Below are 13,668 nucleotides of genomic sequence, written 5' to 3'. Positions count from 1 at the left end.
CGGAATTTTGGTGTGTGCTTTTTCTAAAAATATATAATTTTAATTTTTTTAATTTTAAATAATTTTTTTAAAATTATCAGAATTTGACATGTGTCACTTAACGAAGATAGTTAATGACGTTTACGGTCCGGACACCTACAGTGGTAACATTTGTAATGTTAAACACAGGGATCATTAGAAATAATATAGATACATATTCATGAAAAACATTATAATCTCAACATTTATTTTATAATTAAACCCTATCTATTCATTAAGAGTTGAGAGATGATTAATACTTTTTTTAAATGATTGTATCTGCAAGCCCACATGGCTAAAAAGGGAATTGTTCTAGATCGAGTTAGAACATGGGCAACTAGCTGAGCCTCAAATTGGAGTTAAGGTGTTTCGTTGAGCTCAATTTTTTATATTTAACTCAAAACTTCAAAATATAATTTCATTTTCGTTTAAAAAATAATATATAAATTGATATTTACATTTGAATTTTTTACAATATGATACATGTATTTATTTAATATCTAAATTTAATAATTTTTAATTTAAAAATCGGTGAGAAAGCTTGGGAGATTAAATTTAAAAATGTTAAGATAAATACAGAAAAAAGTGAATATGATTAGGGTTCGGAGGACGGGAGGTGTAATGAAGCACATCCACAATTATCCTGTAAAAGAATATATATATATATATATATATATTAAAAGGGTAATTTAGTACACAAATCTAAGTGATCTTGGTGGTAAAAGAATTATTGTTATTCTTTTAGGTCTTAGGTTCTAGCATTAGAAATGTTAGAGATATAAGCCTTCCATGTCAAAAAAATTGAAAGTTATATTTGAATATATATTATTTTATACTTACCTAAATTAATAAAAAAGTGCAATGTAAAATGTCATAAAAAAGATAAATATTATTATTACCTCACATTTAATCCATGCACATGCACCATTAAATTAGAAAAGATTACTACTGTTTAGGGTTTTAACTTGATCAAGTGGTAAAATATAATATTTTAATGATTTTGTTTAAAATTATTATTATTATCTGGTATTTTTTTTCTAAAATGATAAATAAAAATCAATCATTGTATATAATAGACATGAAATCTTATCTAAACAATACTCGTTAGCAAAACTAATTAATAATCCATCTAGATTTGTAAGCGTGGAATTAGGATAATCATTTCATTTGACAAATTAAGAGTTTTTGCAACACTTTCAAAGCCCATTTCCCACTATTTCTTATCTTATGATTGCTCAACACTTGTCTTTGATTCTTTTCACATTGCATTTTGTCAAACTTCAAACCAAATTATTTTATCCTTCGGGTTCCAAGATTTTAGCTTAATTAATTTGGATAGACTCGTATCGTATACATTATTTTGGTGAGTGAGTCTCTCGACAGATATTTTCTACATATACAAGGATTCGTACTCGAGACATTTCTTAAACGATATCAAACTGTTTACCACTTAAATCAATCTACGTTGATACTTCAACCAAATTTTAACATTATTATTTAAATCAGAGAAACAAACTCAAACTTAAAATATGTGATGGGACCATTTAATGGTCTCAGTAATAAAAAATATTATTTTTCAGAGATTTTAGGTTTTAGTATCTACGTCTGTAAAGTGTATGTATGATATCAATTAGTTAAGAAATTTCTGAACATATATTATATTACAATTATCCTAAATTACTCAAAGAAAATACATATTGGTGATTATGGATGTACTAAAGATCACAAAACGACACTTCAAAGATTTTTTTAAAAAAACTAGTTCAAGTAATATCATGCCATCTAAAATAACATTTAAGTTTTATATAACGGGTTTAAATTTTTATAATTCAAATGATATCAGTGCTTAAAATAATTATTATTATATTTAGAAATTATATGTTCGAACGTAAGAATTATAAGAATATTGAGCAATAATACCCTATATTTGAAAAAGTATCCTAACATTAAAAAAAAGGAATTATTTTATGTAAAACTTCAAATAAAAATATTTTTCCCCAAAAACAACATAATATAAAGGAGAGAGAAAAAAGAAAGCCACCAAAGTTGGTTAAAGAGGTTGACTGAGATCTCTTTCGTACAACGTGTTTTAGCCACAAAGTAAGAAAAAACAGATGTAAACCAACTTTCTCAACTCCTTTTTTATCCTAACCCGCGTTTCCGTAGCTTACGCGCTAAAACAAGTCCTTATTATTATTATTTTAAGATGAAAAATAAACATGAATTAAATAATTTCGGTAATTAAAAAATAATGTATATATATCTGTTAATATGTTTTTGTTAATTTTAGGTACATTTTTTGGGAAGTTCTACCGTACGACGATCTTAATATACGGTTAAAAAAAGATATTATCGATTTTGTTTTTTTAACAAAATCGATAAAAAATTACCATATATATTATCAAATTCGGTAAAGCACCTAATAATAATAAAACTGATTAAAATAATAATATTTTTGATAATTTTTATTAATTTTTTTAAAAAAATAATAAAAAATTGATAATATTTTTTAATCATATATTAAGCGTGATTTTTCTACATTCAGCAGTGATGATGATTACGAAAGTTGTGTACCACTCCCCCATGACCATCCAGCTCAGTTGGTAGAGCACAAGGTTCTTAACTTTGAGGTCGTGAGATCGAGTCTCATGGAGGGTATTTCATAATTTGGAGGTCTCCTACGGAAGCTGCTCATAACCTAGTATTGGGGGCAGCCTACTATCTTACCTCCCCCTTACCCCATTACATATGGGAACAATGGACATTCATTTTTTGTTCGTAAAAGAAACCAACAAAATAGTTAAAAACCTAACTTCATTGAAAATGTCAAAATGATGTAAATTTACCATTTATAATTTTAAATAAAATATTATTTAAAAATGAAACCAAAAGTTCAATTTAATAATTTAATTTAAGCTTTGACCTCAAGAAAATTACATTTACTCTCATTTGAATTAATAACTTAATTTAAGCCTTTTTAATCCCTTGTCAAATAAGAATACAATTTCATTCTCCTAAAAATTAGTAATCCCATTTAAATATTTTCAAACATAAAACTTATAATTACTGATGGATACCTTAATTAAAATAAAATTTAGGATAAAGTACACAAATGGTCCCTCGACTATAGAGTATTACTTTGTTGAGTCTTCAGACTATTAAAAGTTACAAAATAGTCATTGACTATTCATATGTTCCAAACTCGTCTTCTTTTATTAAAAAAATAACGACAGTCTGAGTTAGACGTTAACTCCCTGACTGAGATATGATAAAATTTAATCTCAGAATCTCAAACGACTATCATAACTCTGTTAGCATGTTAAGATCTAACTTAGACGACGATTAATTTTTTTTTACAAAAAAGACGAGTTTAGGACATATGAATACTCGAGTGATTATTTTGTAACTTTTAGTAGTCGAAAGACTCAATAGAGTAAGACCCTATAACCAGATGATCATTTTTTTAATTTTTAATAATCGAGGGACTTAACAAATCAACATCCTATAACTAGGGGACCATTTGTGTACTTTATCCTAAAATTTATTGGACTATGAGGATTGGATGATTAGAAAATAAATCGAAAATGAGCCTACGATGACATCGTTCAGTCAAACAAGTTGGTATAAACTTGCAGACCAAGATGAGAAAGAAAATGTGTTGTAATGAAACGAACAAAGTTTCTGTCTTTAGAAATTGAAAAAAAAAAAGGTGCGGTGCGGTGCGCTTCTCACCACTTTCCTTTTTTCTCTTGATTCCAAGAATATATTGGATTCTATTTTCAATGTATTGACATATTTGATTATCTGTTATAGAAATGGTAATTTACCTAAAATCGTCGAATTCTGATTTGATCAAATTCAATAATGTTAGAGGTTTTTTCTTTTTAAATATTGAGTTCAAGTTGAGTGAGATCGTATCGGATTATATAAAGGAGTGAGATCAGATCGGATTAAAGTTGAGGGTAAAAACCTCCGACTTAACTCGAAGATAATAATATAATTTCTTCAAATAAATTTATGAATAATTGTTATAATATCTCATCTATGTTTTTTTTAATTCAATCCTTATTTTATATGAGTCAAATCATATTTATAATCTAAAAATTTAAGTTAGATAAAAATCAAATGAATTATATATATATATATATTGAATCAGATGAAATACATATATTTCTCAGATTGGGGTTGGGGTGAAGTTGAGTCAAATCTGGTCGATTAAAAATCTGATCCAACCCCACTATTGTCGTCCCTGGTAGCAATGTTTTGAAAATCAAACCGGCCGGTTCACCGCTTTCTGGTCCGATTCATTCTACACCGGTTAAACCGTTACTAGTGAACCTGAAGGAACCGCTGAACCGGCTGTGAACCGTTCGAACAGGATCAAACCGTGAACCGGTTGAAAATCGGTTCTGTTTTTTTTTTCTAAAAAAATTAAATCAAACGACGTCGTTTGTTAAACGAGCCGAGTCGAACTCGAGTATTGCTGAGCTCGACTCGAATTCGAAAACTTTAAAAGTAAGCTCAACTCGACTAAAAAACTCACGAGCTAAAAATTATCAAGTTCAATTGAAATATAATATTAAAATTTGAACTCAAAAAGGCTCGAACTCAAAAAAAATTTAGAAACTCGATTGAAGCCTGAAATTCGAACTCGATTGAAGCGAAAGAATAGTTCGCTCTGTGCTCACCAAAAGGCTCCATGATTTTGAATGTCAAATTACCTATATTATTTATAGAAGTCAGTTGGGATGCTCTTCTATGTTTCTTAGCAATATGAGATTGTTTTGTTTTCATATTTTCTCTTTAGACTTTTGTGATGATTTACTATGTTTCTTAGCAATGTTGTTTTTTTATAAAAAAAATTAAACCAAACGACATCGTTTGTTATGATTTTTTTAGCTCCAAATTTATTTTTTGATTATAATTATATAATTATAATTATTATTTAATATGTTTTACCTTAAATATTATGTTGTAGTTGATTTGAATCATTTTGTTTCACTTGATTTTATGGTTTTTAACTTATATATGTTATAACTTGCTTTGAATATGGCTTATGATATAAAAAACTATTTTTTATTAAATGTTTTTTATATTTTTATTTAATTTTTTAAATAATTAATTAATTATGACATCGTCCGATTCTTTCGACCAATCTAACCGATTCAACCAGTTAAATCAATGAACCAATAATACGATCAGTTCGTTGGCCGGTCCGATTCTGAGAACCATGCAGGCTCATATGGCAGCTTAAACCCTTTGAAACCTACCCCATCTTTTCATTATTTTATTTTATTTTCATTTCAATATTTTAGTTTTTTTTAAATGTAATTAATTTTAAAGAATAAAGGGGTATATTTGCTTGGGATTGGTATTTAATTAGTTGGATACTACAGGGTCAACCCCTTTGTTTCCATCTCCACTGAAGCCACAGTTCTATAAGACTCATCTTTATCTGGAATTTGACTGCAGAAACAATGATCTTTGGTTTCGTTTCTTCTTCTTGAGGTCTTTTCTCATGTATCAGGTAAAGGAAAAAACCTTTTTTTTTTTTTTTATCGATGATTGATGTCTTGTTCTTCCTTTTTCAACTTCTAGATTAGGTTTTTATGCCTTCAAATGACACATCAAGAACTTGTTTTGGAATTTTTCATGTACGTTTTGATCCTCCTAATCTCAGAATTTTTGTTTTTGCTGTCTCCTCAATCCCCTGTTTGCCCGTTGTTTCCCCTCAGAATTTCTCAAAACCTTGGAATTTTTATGTCACTAACTATTTGGTAGACTTGTTTACCGATTTCGATTTCGGTTATGGTTGTCGTCGAAATTGAGTGTTCTCTGTCTGTGGATTGTTTCAGATGTTTCTGGTATTGGGGGAAAATCCCCAAATAAGTTACATTTTTGGGCTTTTTTTCACCATTTACCCGTGTGATCGTCCCGATCGAGCTTCGATTTCTGGATGTCCCGAACTGAACAACGAAGGGATATCGAGTTCCATGTTTTCTTAAATCCAAACCTGTTTTTGTGCTCTTATGTCTCACCTTTGCTGCGGATGATTAGTCTTGTGATGCAGATTATCTCGTGTTACTCATTGCTATTCAACTTCATAATCCCTTTTACCTTGAAGGGCATTCTTTGGTGTGCATGTCTTACATCAGTGTTTAATTTGCGATTTTTTCCGCAGGAATCGTTTTATAATTCGACTGTGCAGAGAGTCTAAACCATGTCTTTAATAAGGTCTGCAGAACCACCTGCTGCATCATGTAGAAATACAAAGCTCTATTCAGTACAGAATAGCGGTGACAGTACCAACATGGCTTTTCGAATGTCTGGTCCTGATAAGCATAAGCTTGTTTATGCTACGGATTCTTACAGCAGCGAGAGCTACGAGAAGTACTTCCTTGAATCTCCTATGGATGAGCTTATACACTCATCTAGTTCTGGGATCTCTGGAAGTTCGATTCCTTCTTACCAGATAAGAGGTTGTTCACTTTTGTCCATAACTGGTCTAAACTCTAACCATAACAGTGCAATCTTCTGTTTTGTTAATTCAATGTCCTAATATCATCCAACCCGGTTTTTAATCAGATTACATGGAAATCCAAAGCCCAGATACGCTGGACTCTGACCCGGATAGGATGAAACTGAAGCTTCAAGAACTGGAGAGAGCTCTGCTAGCTGATAATGATGTTGATGGCAATTTTGACATGTTTGGCACTGGTCCAAGCATGGAAGTAGACTGTGAATGGTCCAACCCTATCAGGATGGATTCTCTTCATGACTCACCAAAGGAGTCATCGTCTTCGGGTTCTTTTCTTGGTAGCATTAGCAGCAACAAAGAGGTATCAAATGTTTCATCCCGATCTCCTAAGCAAATGTTGATTGAATGTGCTGCTTTGGTCTCAGAAGGCAACATTGAACAAGCTTCAGCCATAATAAATGAGCTTCGCCAGATGGTCTCGATTCAAGGGGATCCGCCCCAGAGAATCGCGGCCTACATGGTCGAAGGTCTTGCAGCTCGCATGGCATCATCCGGGAAATATCTTTATAAAGCTTTAAGATGCAAAGAGCCCCCTTCTTCTGATAGGCTTGCAGCCATGCAAATCCTCTTTGAAGTGTGCCCTTGTTTCAAGTTTGGATTTATAGCAGCAAACGGTGCAATTATCGAGGCATTTAAAGATGAAAAAATAGTGCATATAATAGATTTCGATATAAGTCAAGGTAATCAATATATCACTCTGATTCAAACTATCGCCAAGCAGCCCGGCAACCCGCCTCATTTGAGATTAACTGGAGTTGATGACCCTGAGTCAGTTCAACGTCTTAATGGAGGTCTCGGAATTGTCGGACTAAGACTGGAGAAGCTAGCAGAAGTACTAGGCGTGCCATTTGAGTTTCGAGCTGTTCCCTCAAGGACTGCACTTGTTACCCCATCTATGTTGGATTACAGGCCGGGCGAAGCACTTATAGTGAACTTTGCATTTCAACTCCACCACATGCCTGATGAGAGTGTTTCAACGATCAATCAACGAGATCAACTTCTTCGGATGGTTAAGAGTATGAATCCAAAACTCGTTACTGTTGTCGAGCAGGATGTAAACACAAACACAACGCCTTTCTTTCCAAGGTTTATCGAAGCCTATAGTTACTACTCTGCTGTTTTCGATTCCCTGGATGCTACACTTCCCAGGGAGAGCCAGGATCGGATGAATGTTGAAAGGCAGTGCCTGGCACGAGACATAGTCAACATTGTTGCATGCGAAGGAGATGAAAGGATAGAACGATACGAAGTTGCTGGAAAGTGGAGGGCAAGGATGAAGATGGCTGGCTTCAAACCGTGTCCAATGAGTTCGAATGTAATCGATATGATCCGGAAGCTTATCAAGGAGTACTGTGACAGGTACAAGCTGAAGGAGGACTTGGGTGCACTTCATTTCGGTTGGGAAGAAAAAAGCTTGATTGTTGCTTCAGCATGGAGTTAGTTCTGAATGTTCATTGTAAACTATAAAGTTGGTCCAGAAAAATACTTCCTAATCCTCTTTGGGTTGATGTAAAATTTCAGAGTAGGGTTTGCTAATTATCTAACATTTTTCTTCTATAATATTACATTTCCATTTGCTTTACATTCTTCAGCAGAAAAGTGTTAATTCACTTCCATGTGCGCATTTAATTTCATCTGAATTCGGTTCACTGAATAACTCGAGCAACTTAAGTTCGAGGTTGATTAATGATCTGAGCCAGTTTTGAGTTCCTTTTAGTCGAGTCCGAGTAATTAACGAACCCGGATATCTCGTTTATGCCCCTAAAAAGATAAATAAGGAGAAACCAAGAAAGAGAAGTGTACCAAACTCTTGATAAACATCAGAACTACAGAATTTTCATCATAGTTTACAAGATTTTCCCAATACAACATCAAAAGAATGATTGTCATTTGTTAAAATTGTAATAGCCTGTAAAACTTAAATGAGCATTCTTCATTGCTCCCAGAAAATTGCAAGTCAAATTAGTGTATAATGGTATTCTTTTGATATCTAATGCTTCATACCGACAAAACATAAAGCTACCTCAGCTTGGGCTTGCAGCTCTTCCAATACTCTAGTAAGTTTCTCACGTGGAACCTTTGTTTCACTTTGCTCAGTCAGCATTTTCCTCAACCTTCATCCATGCACATGAAAAGAACCGGGGCAAAATTTAAGATTACGACTGAAAAGTCAATGGAAAAAATAAATACAGTAAACGAGTGTCGGGTTAAGCAAAATTTACCTATGAACAATGGCTATGTCCCCATGGCCGGTGCATATTATAAACATAGCGTTAGTGGGTAATGCAGTGTGGAGACTACGAACCCTAGCATCAATGCGAGTTAAAATTTCCTTGAGCTCAGTTGAAATATTGTATTTCACTCCTTTTTGTTCGGCAGGTTTCTTATCACATGTAAGCAATGATATCATCTCTGCAAGCTTCCCATTCAACTTTACTTCGTCCTCGGCTTGTTTTCTGAAATAGGAGTTCAGTTCGGAAAACTGTGTCCAGACAAAGTGCACACGATCGTTCTTGACCTAGCAGAATGCATAATTTAAAAATTTGATAAGCCAGCTGGTATAGATGAAGGTATACCAGAAAAGCAACATAAAAGCCTTACCTCTTTTCTAGCCTTTAAAAGAGCCTCATCATCAGAGCAGACCGGGATTGCATGGGATGACTCAGAAGCATATCGCTTGACTATGGAAATGTCATCAATGAAAGAGGAGGTCTTGCCACACTCACCCAAAAGAGTAAGGAGCTTTCTGCTCATAAAGGATGGTGGCGAACCAAAATCAGGTCCTAATACAAGAAGCAAAGACATTGTAAGAAATTACATACAAGTTTATACATCAACAAACAAAAATAACTGTATGATAAACCTTCAGCTACAAGCTATATTTGAGTTCTTGATGTAAAAGGATGTAAACTGTGCACATTGCTTAGACTCCAGTTAAATATCAAATTCTATCATTTGACGTTGAAATGTGCGAATGCATAGAAAATAATTGCTTGCCATTTCTAATCTTTAACAGAGCCAAATCCATATCAGTTTTGCATCTTCGATGCTATCATGGCCGGTCCCAGACTGCTGTATTTCCCTAGAAAGAAATCTCTTGGCAAGAACTCGAAGAGCGCTTTTATAAGATCCACCACGAGGGTGTTTGTACAATACAGAGGTGTCAATTATCAAATCATGAGAAATCTTCAAAGCTAATAAGTCATTCTCCAAGGAATTCCCGACTAAGACGGTATCTTTGTGAACCAACTTTAGGAAATCTTCCTGGAGATAGGAAGCAACTATCAATAATTTATATATGAAATCTCTCTTTATGGAACATTGATATAACAATATTGCAGTAAAAATATTGATTAGTGATGGTTAACGAAGGGAATGAACCTGAACATCCTGAAGAGTCGTAGTAACTCCACTCAACATCTCGTATGTAATTCCACTAAACCTGCTTAAGCAATAATGAAAATTATGAATTGGCCTAAAGAGAGGAGATAATAACTTGGGTATGTGTATATGGAGAGGGAGGAAGATCTCCGAGTTGGATGACCAAAGATATCAAATCTGTTATCTGTCAATCCAAATTCAGACAAAAAATTTGAAACGTGGGAAAATTTTACACACAAGATAACCCACATAGTCTCGACCAACGTTTTTCTATAACAACCACATGGCACTAAGCGATCATATACAAAAGAAAGATAATTTTCATGCATATGGAAAGTAAAACATGTAAAATAAATGCCTCGTCGGGATCCAACTAAAGCTTCTCATCAAGTTTGCAGTTAAAGAACAAAATCTATTAAGACCTAACTTTAACGGTTCAATTAACATTTACCTTGTGTTGTAATCAGTGATAGGATTTGATGGTTTAACCAGTTTATCCAGTACAACCTGTCAACAAAACAATCATTGCAGCTTTAGCCACTTTATCTAGCAAATGTTGTGACATTTACATGTTGCGGCAATAAAAAGATGGGTTGCTTTTTTTTCAGTCTTTTTTTACAGGAACGAGTGACATGTTCTGGAAAAAAGCCGATAAAAAGAGATATGATGGATGTGCTGTATTTGATACAAAAAATGCCAATCATAGGTCACAAGAAAAATTATCTAAAAGAAATCAACATAAATTAAATCAACAAACACAACATGCACGTAATAAGACTTATACAAGGAAATAGTTGACAACAAAATGTTATGTGAAATTAGAAAAATGAAAAAAGAGAGAGAAGAATACACATGCCTATCCTTTGACAACAAAATGTTATGTGAAATTAGAAAAATGAAAAAAGAGAGAGAAGAAACTCTGTACAACATGCCTATCCTTTAATATCAACCAAGGTCACTCTAGTAAGCTCGAAACCGTCACTTGTTATACACTACATGAACATAAGACTTATGAGAAATAAATGAAGTCCATCATGATGAGCACATAAGATCAACTACATAAATACAAGTAAAATCAATAGCCATATCCAAGGGTAAGAAGCATAGTCATTCAAGAGTATATGAAAAATTATTTTCAACTTGAGCAAATAATAACATAAATTCACACCAGAGATGAAACATTTGTAAATGCAAAAAATAACATAAATTTACACCAGAGACGAACATTTGTAAATGCAAACAATAACATAAATTCACACCAGAGACGAACATTTGTAAATGCAAACAATAGAGACAGGTGGGTACAAAGATGAACATTTGTAAGTTTAGTATTAGATAAGTTATACAAGACTATCAATTAAGTAGACTACTTCCAAACCACAGGTGGGTACAAAGACCAATTAGCCTTCCAAAGCAATTCTAGGAAAAGCTCTCAAGCACTTGTAGGATTTTATCTAACTGCTTCCGAAGAAAGCAACATTATCATGTCACTGTATATTCTCTAACTACCTAACAGTTTACACGATTTTATCTCATTCCACAAATAAGAAGCAAAAAGTCATTATGATTAAGTCATAAACTGACAGGATTTACCATTTCACAGTCAAATGCCAATATTTCGTAAGGAGAAGATCCATCAGAAGCAGGAAGAGTAGAAAGAAAACCTGTATGGAACAAATCCAATAATGAACCTCAGACATTTGAACGATGAAGAAGCAAGATCAACATGCAAAGAAAAGTATAGGTAAAAATCACAGAAGAGCATTTTTTTGAACCTTGTTGATCACAACAAAATCCATTGTCTTTCAAGAGTTCTGCAGAGTCCATTGAAGAGATGGTTGTTTCTGCAAAAAGATGTCATTTTGTTAACAACACGTTATCCGTTATCGCATTGGTAGAGATCCTCAAATTAGTTAAGATGTTGTAAGCTTAACATTGCAATGTTGTGGTGCTGAAAGCAACAAAAGGATTGCCAAACAGCAACATAAACTATGCAACATAATAGGAACCGTTTCATCTACTAAATATAACTTTTTGATTGTAGACATTATAAAGAAAAACTTTAATCATGGTAGTGATTGATTAATATGATTCCGAATATACAGTTTGAAAAGCACAGCGATACCAGAAAGAATTATCTAGTGTATAATTAAAATGTTTGTTTATGAATTTACTCTCCCAATATTCTTTTTAAATGATTAATGAGTACAATCTTTCCAAATAAGAGGATTGCAGCCCAACTCAGAGTGAATAGTAAAGAACTGGGAACACCACTATCAACAAGTGTGGAACAGCTGAAATACCTTTGTTCTGTCTCATGAAAATTAGTTAAGACCGCCAGATGAGTAAACGGCACATGTTTATGGTCCACAAAGCTTTGCTTTTTCAGTCACACAAGTTGGACTGGCAATCCTCTAATGAAAACCAACTAACCCTGTAGAGCACCTAATTCCAACATACAAGTAAGAAACTCTGCAAGCAAAGAAGTGGACAGCGCAAAGATAGATTTTGCACCTTGTTCAGCAGGCTGGCTCACGTCCTTCACTGACTCAATCACATTTCTCTTCTCTTGACCTTGCATGTCAAGAGTGCGTCTATCGTCTGCATCCCATCCGATACACAGCTATGATAAAAACAGATTCTCATAAACACACCGCATTGCAAATCACGCTGAGCATATTTCTGACAGACAAGAAAAGCAGAAACAAAATCATTACAAGCCTAAGAGCTAAAAGAGGCAGAGGATTGCCACAACTTTGTTTCAAACCAGAAAGTCTCATGGATTGTGCCAAGTACAAAGCTGCATCCAGGCCAGGGACATAAAGCATAGCAACTTTAGGAATCAGTGGCTTATTCTGCAAACAATATAAAATAAGGCGTTCTTATAAAACCCAGACAATGAAACACTTTGTTCCACACATTAATAAGGAAACCAAGTACAAAGTTTAATACATAAACCTATATACTATTTACCTTAATAAAAACCCAGGAAGGCATGAATCCATCGGCAAGAACCCAGGTAACAAGTCCTTGAACATCCTGGTACCAAAAACAAAAATACCCAAACTTCAACTATGTTTCTCACAGTATAAATAATTGGGTTTTTTTTTCTTCATAAAATCGGTTTCCAGAAACTTACTTGCAAATTCAAAGTATTGTCAGCTTGTGGCGTCTTGAAAACAAGTTCTGCTTTTGCCTGCAAAAGGAAGGCTTCAAGTTTCATTCCATTCCCATATTATAGAATTAAAAAAATTAACAAGATTCAATACAGAAAATTTGAAAGCAAGTGTAAAAGAGAGTACTTGAGGTCCATAAATATCAAAACAATCAGAGCTCTCCTTTTCCTCCTCTGGGATTGCCCCTTCACTTGTTTCCTTCACAGACGTCATTTTCTTTTTCAAAAAGAAACCTTCTTCCTTTCTTACTGTTTTCTGTTTCCAGGGAACCCAAACAAGAAGAATAGGAAGTTTGGCAGAGAAGGGATTTGGAAAAGTACAGTGGTGGAAAAAGTGTAAACCCTTATATTGGTTCGTGGTTTTGGGCTGAACCGGGTTTTTCTTAAAGTCCGAAACAGTGCGTTTTGACCTCCTTTAGAAACAAAACGGATTAAATATAAAATAAATGTCCAAATTATATAGTTATAGGGATGGCAACGGGCCGGGTATTGGTCCTCCCCCGTCTCTGTTTAAAAAACCGGTATCCGTCCCCGTTTAAAAAATCGCGGGAATTTA

General features: G+C 33.6%; 1 protein-coding gene and 1 pseudogene across 1 annotated transcript; one reads left to right on the top strand and one right to left on the bottom strand.

Moving 5' to 3' along the window:
* Positions 1-5,404: 5,404 nt before the first annotated feature.
* Positions 5,405-8,145, top strand: LOC120207072 (scarecrow-like protein 1). The gene is made up of 3 exons (XM_039206586.1): positions 5,405-5,545; positions 6,200-6,497; positions 6,604-8,145. Exons 2-3 carry the CDS (start codon positions 6,239-6,241, stop codon positions 7,995-7,997), a joined length of 1,653 nt encoding a protein of 550 aa, XP_039062517.1. The 5' UTR covers positions 5,405-5,545; positions 6,200-6,238; the 3' UTR covers positions 7,998-8,145.
* A 209-nt stretch (positions 8,146-8,354) lies between these two features.
* Positions 8,355-13,414, bottom strand: LOC120207062 (annotated as a pseudogene).
* Between the last annotated feature and the right edge of the window lie 254 nt (positions 13,415-13,668).

This window comes from Hibiscus syriacus, unplaced genomic scaffold, assembly GCF_006381635.1.
Source record: "Hibiscus syriacus cultivar Baekdansim isolate YM2019G1 unplaced genomic scaffold, ASM638163v2 tig00000477_pilon, whole genome shotgun sequence".
In the NCBI taxonomy this organism is placed as follows: Eukaryota; Viridiplantae; Streptophyta; class Magnoliopsida; order Malvales; family Malvaceae; genus Hibiscus; species Hibiscus syriacus.
This window is presented reverse-complemented; position numbering and strand designations above follow the sequence as displayed.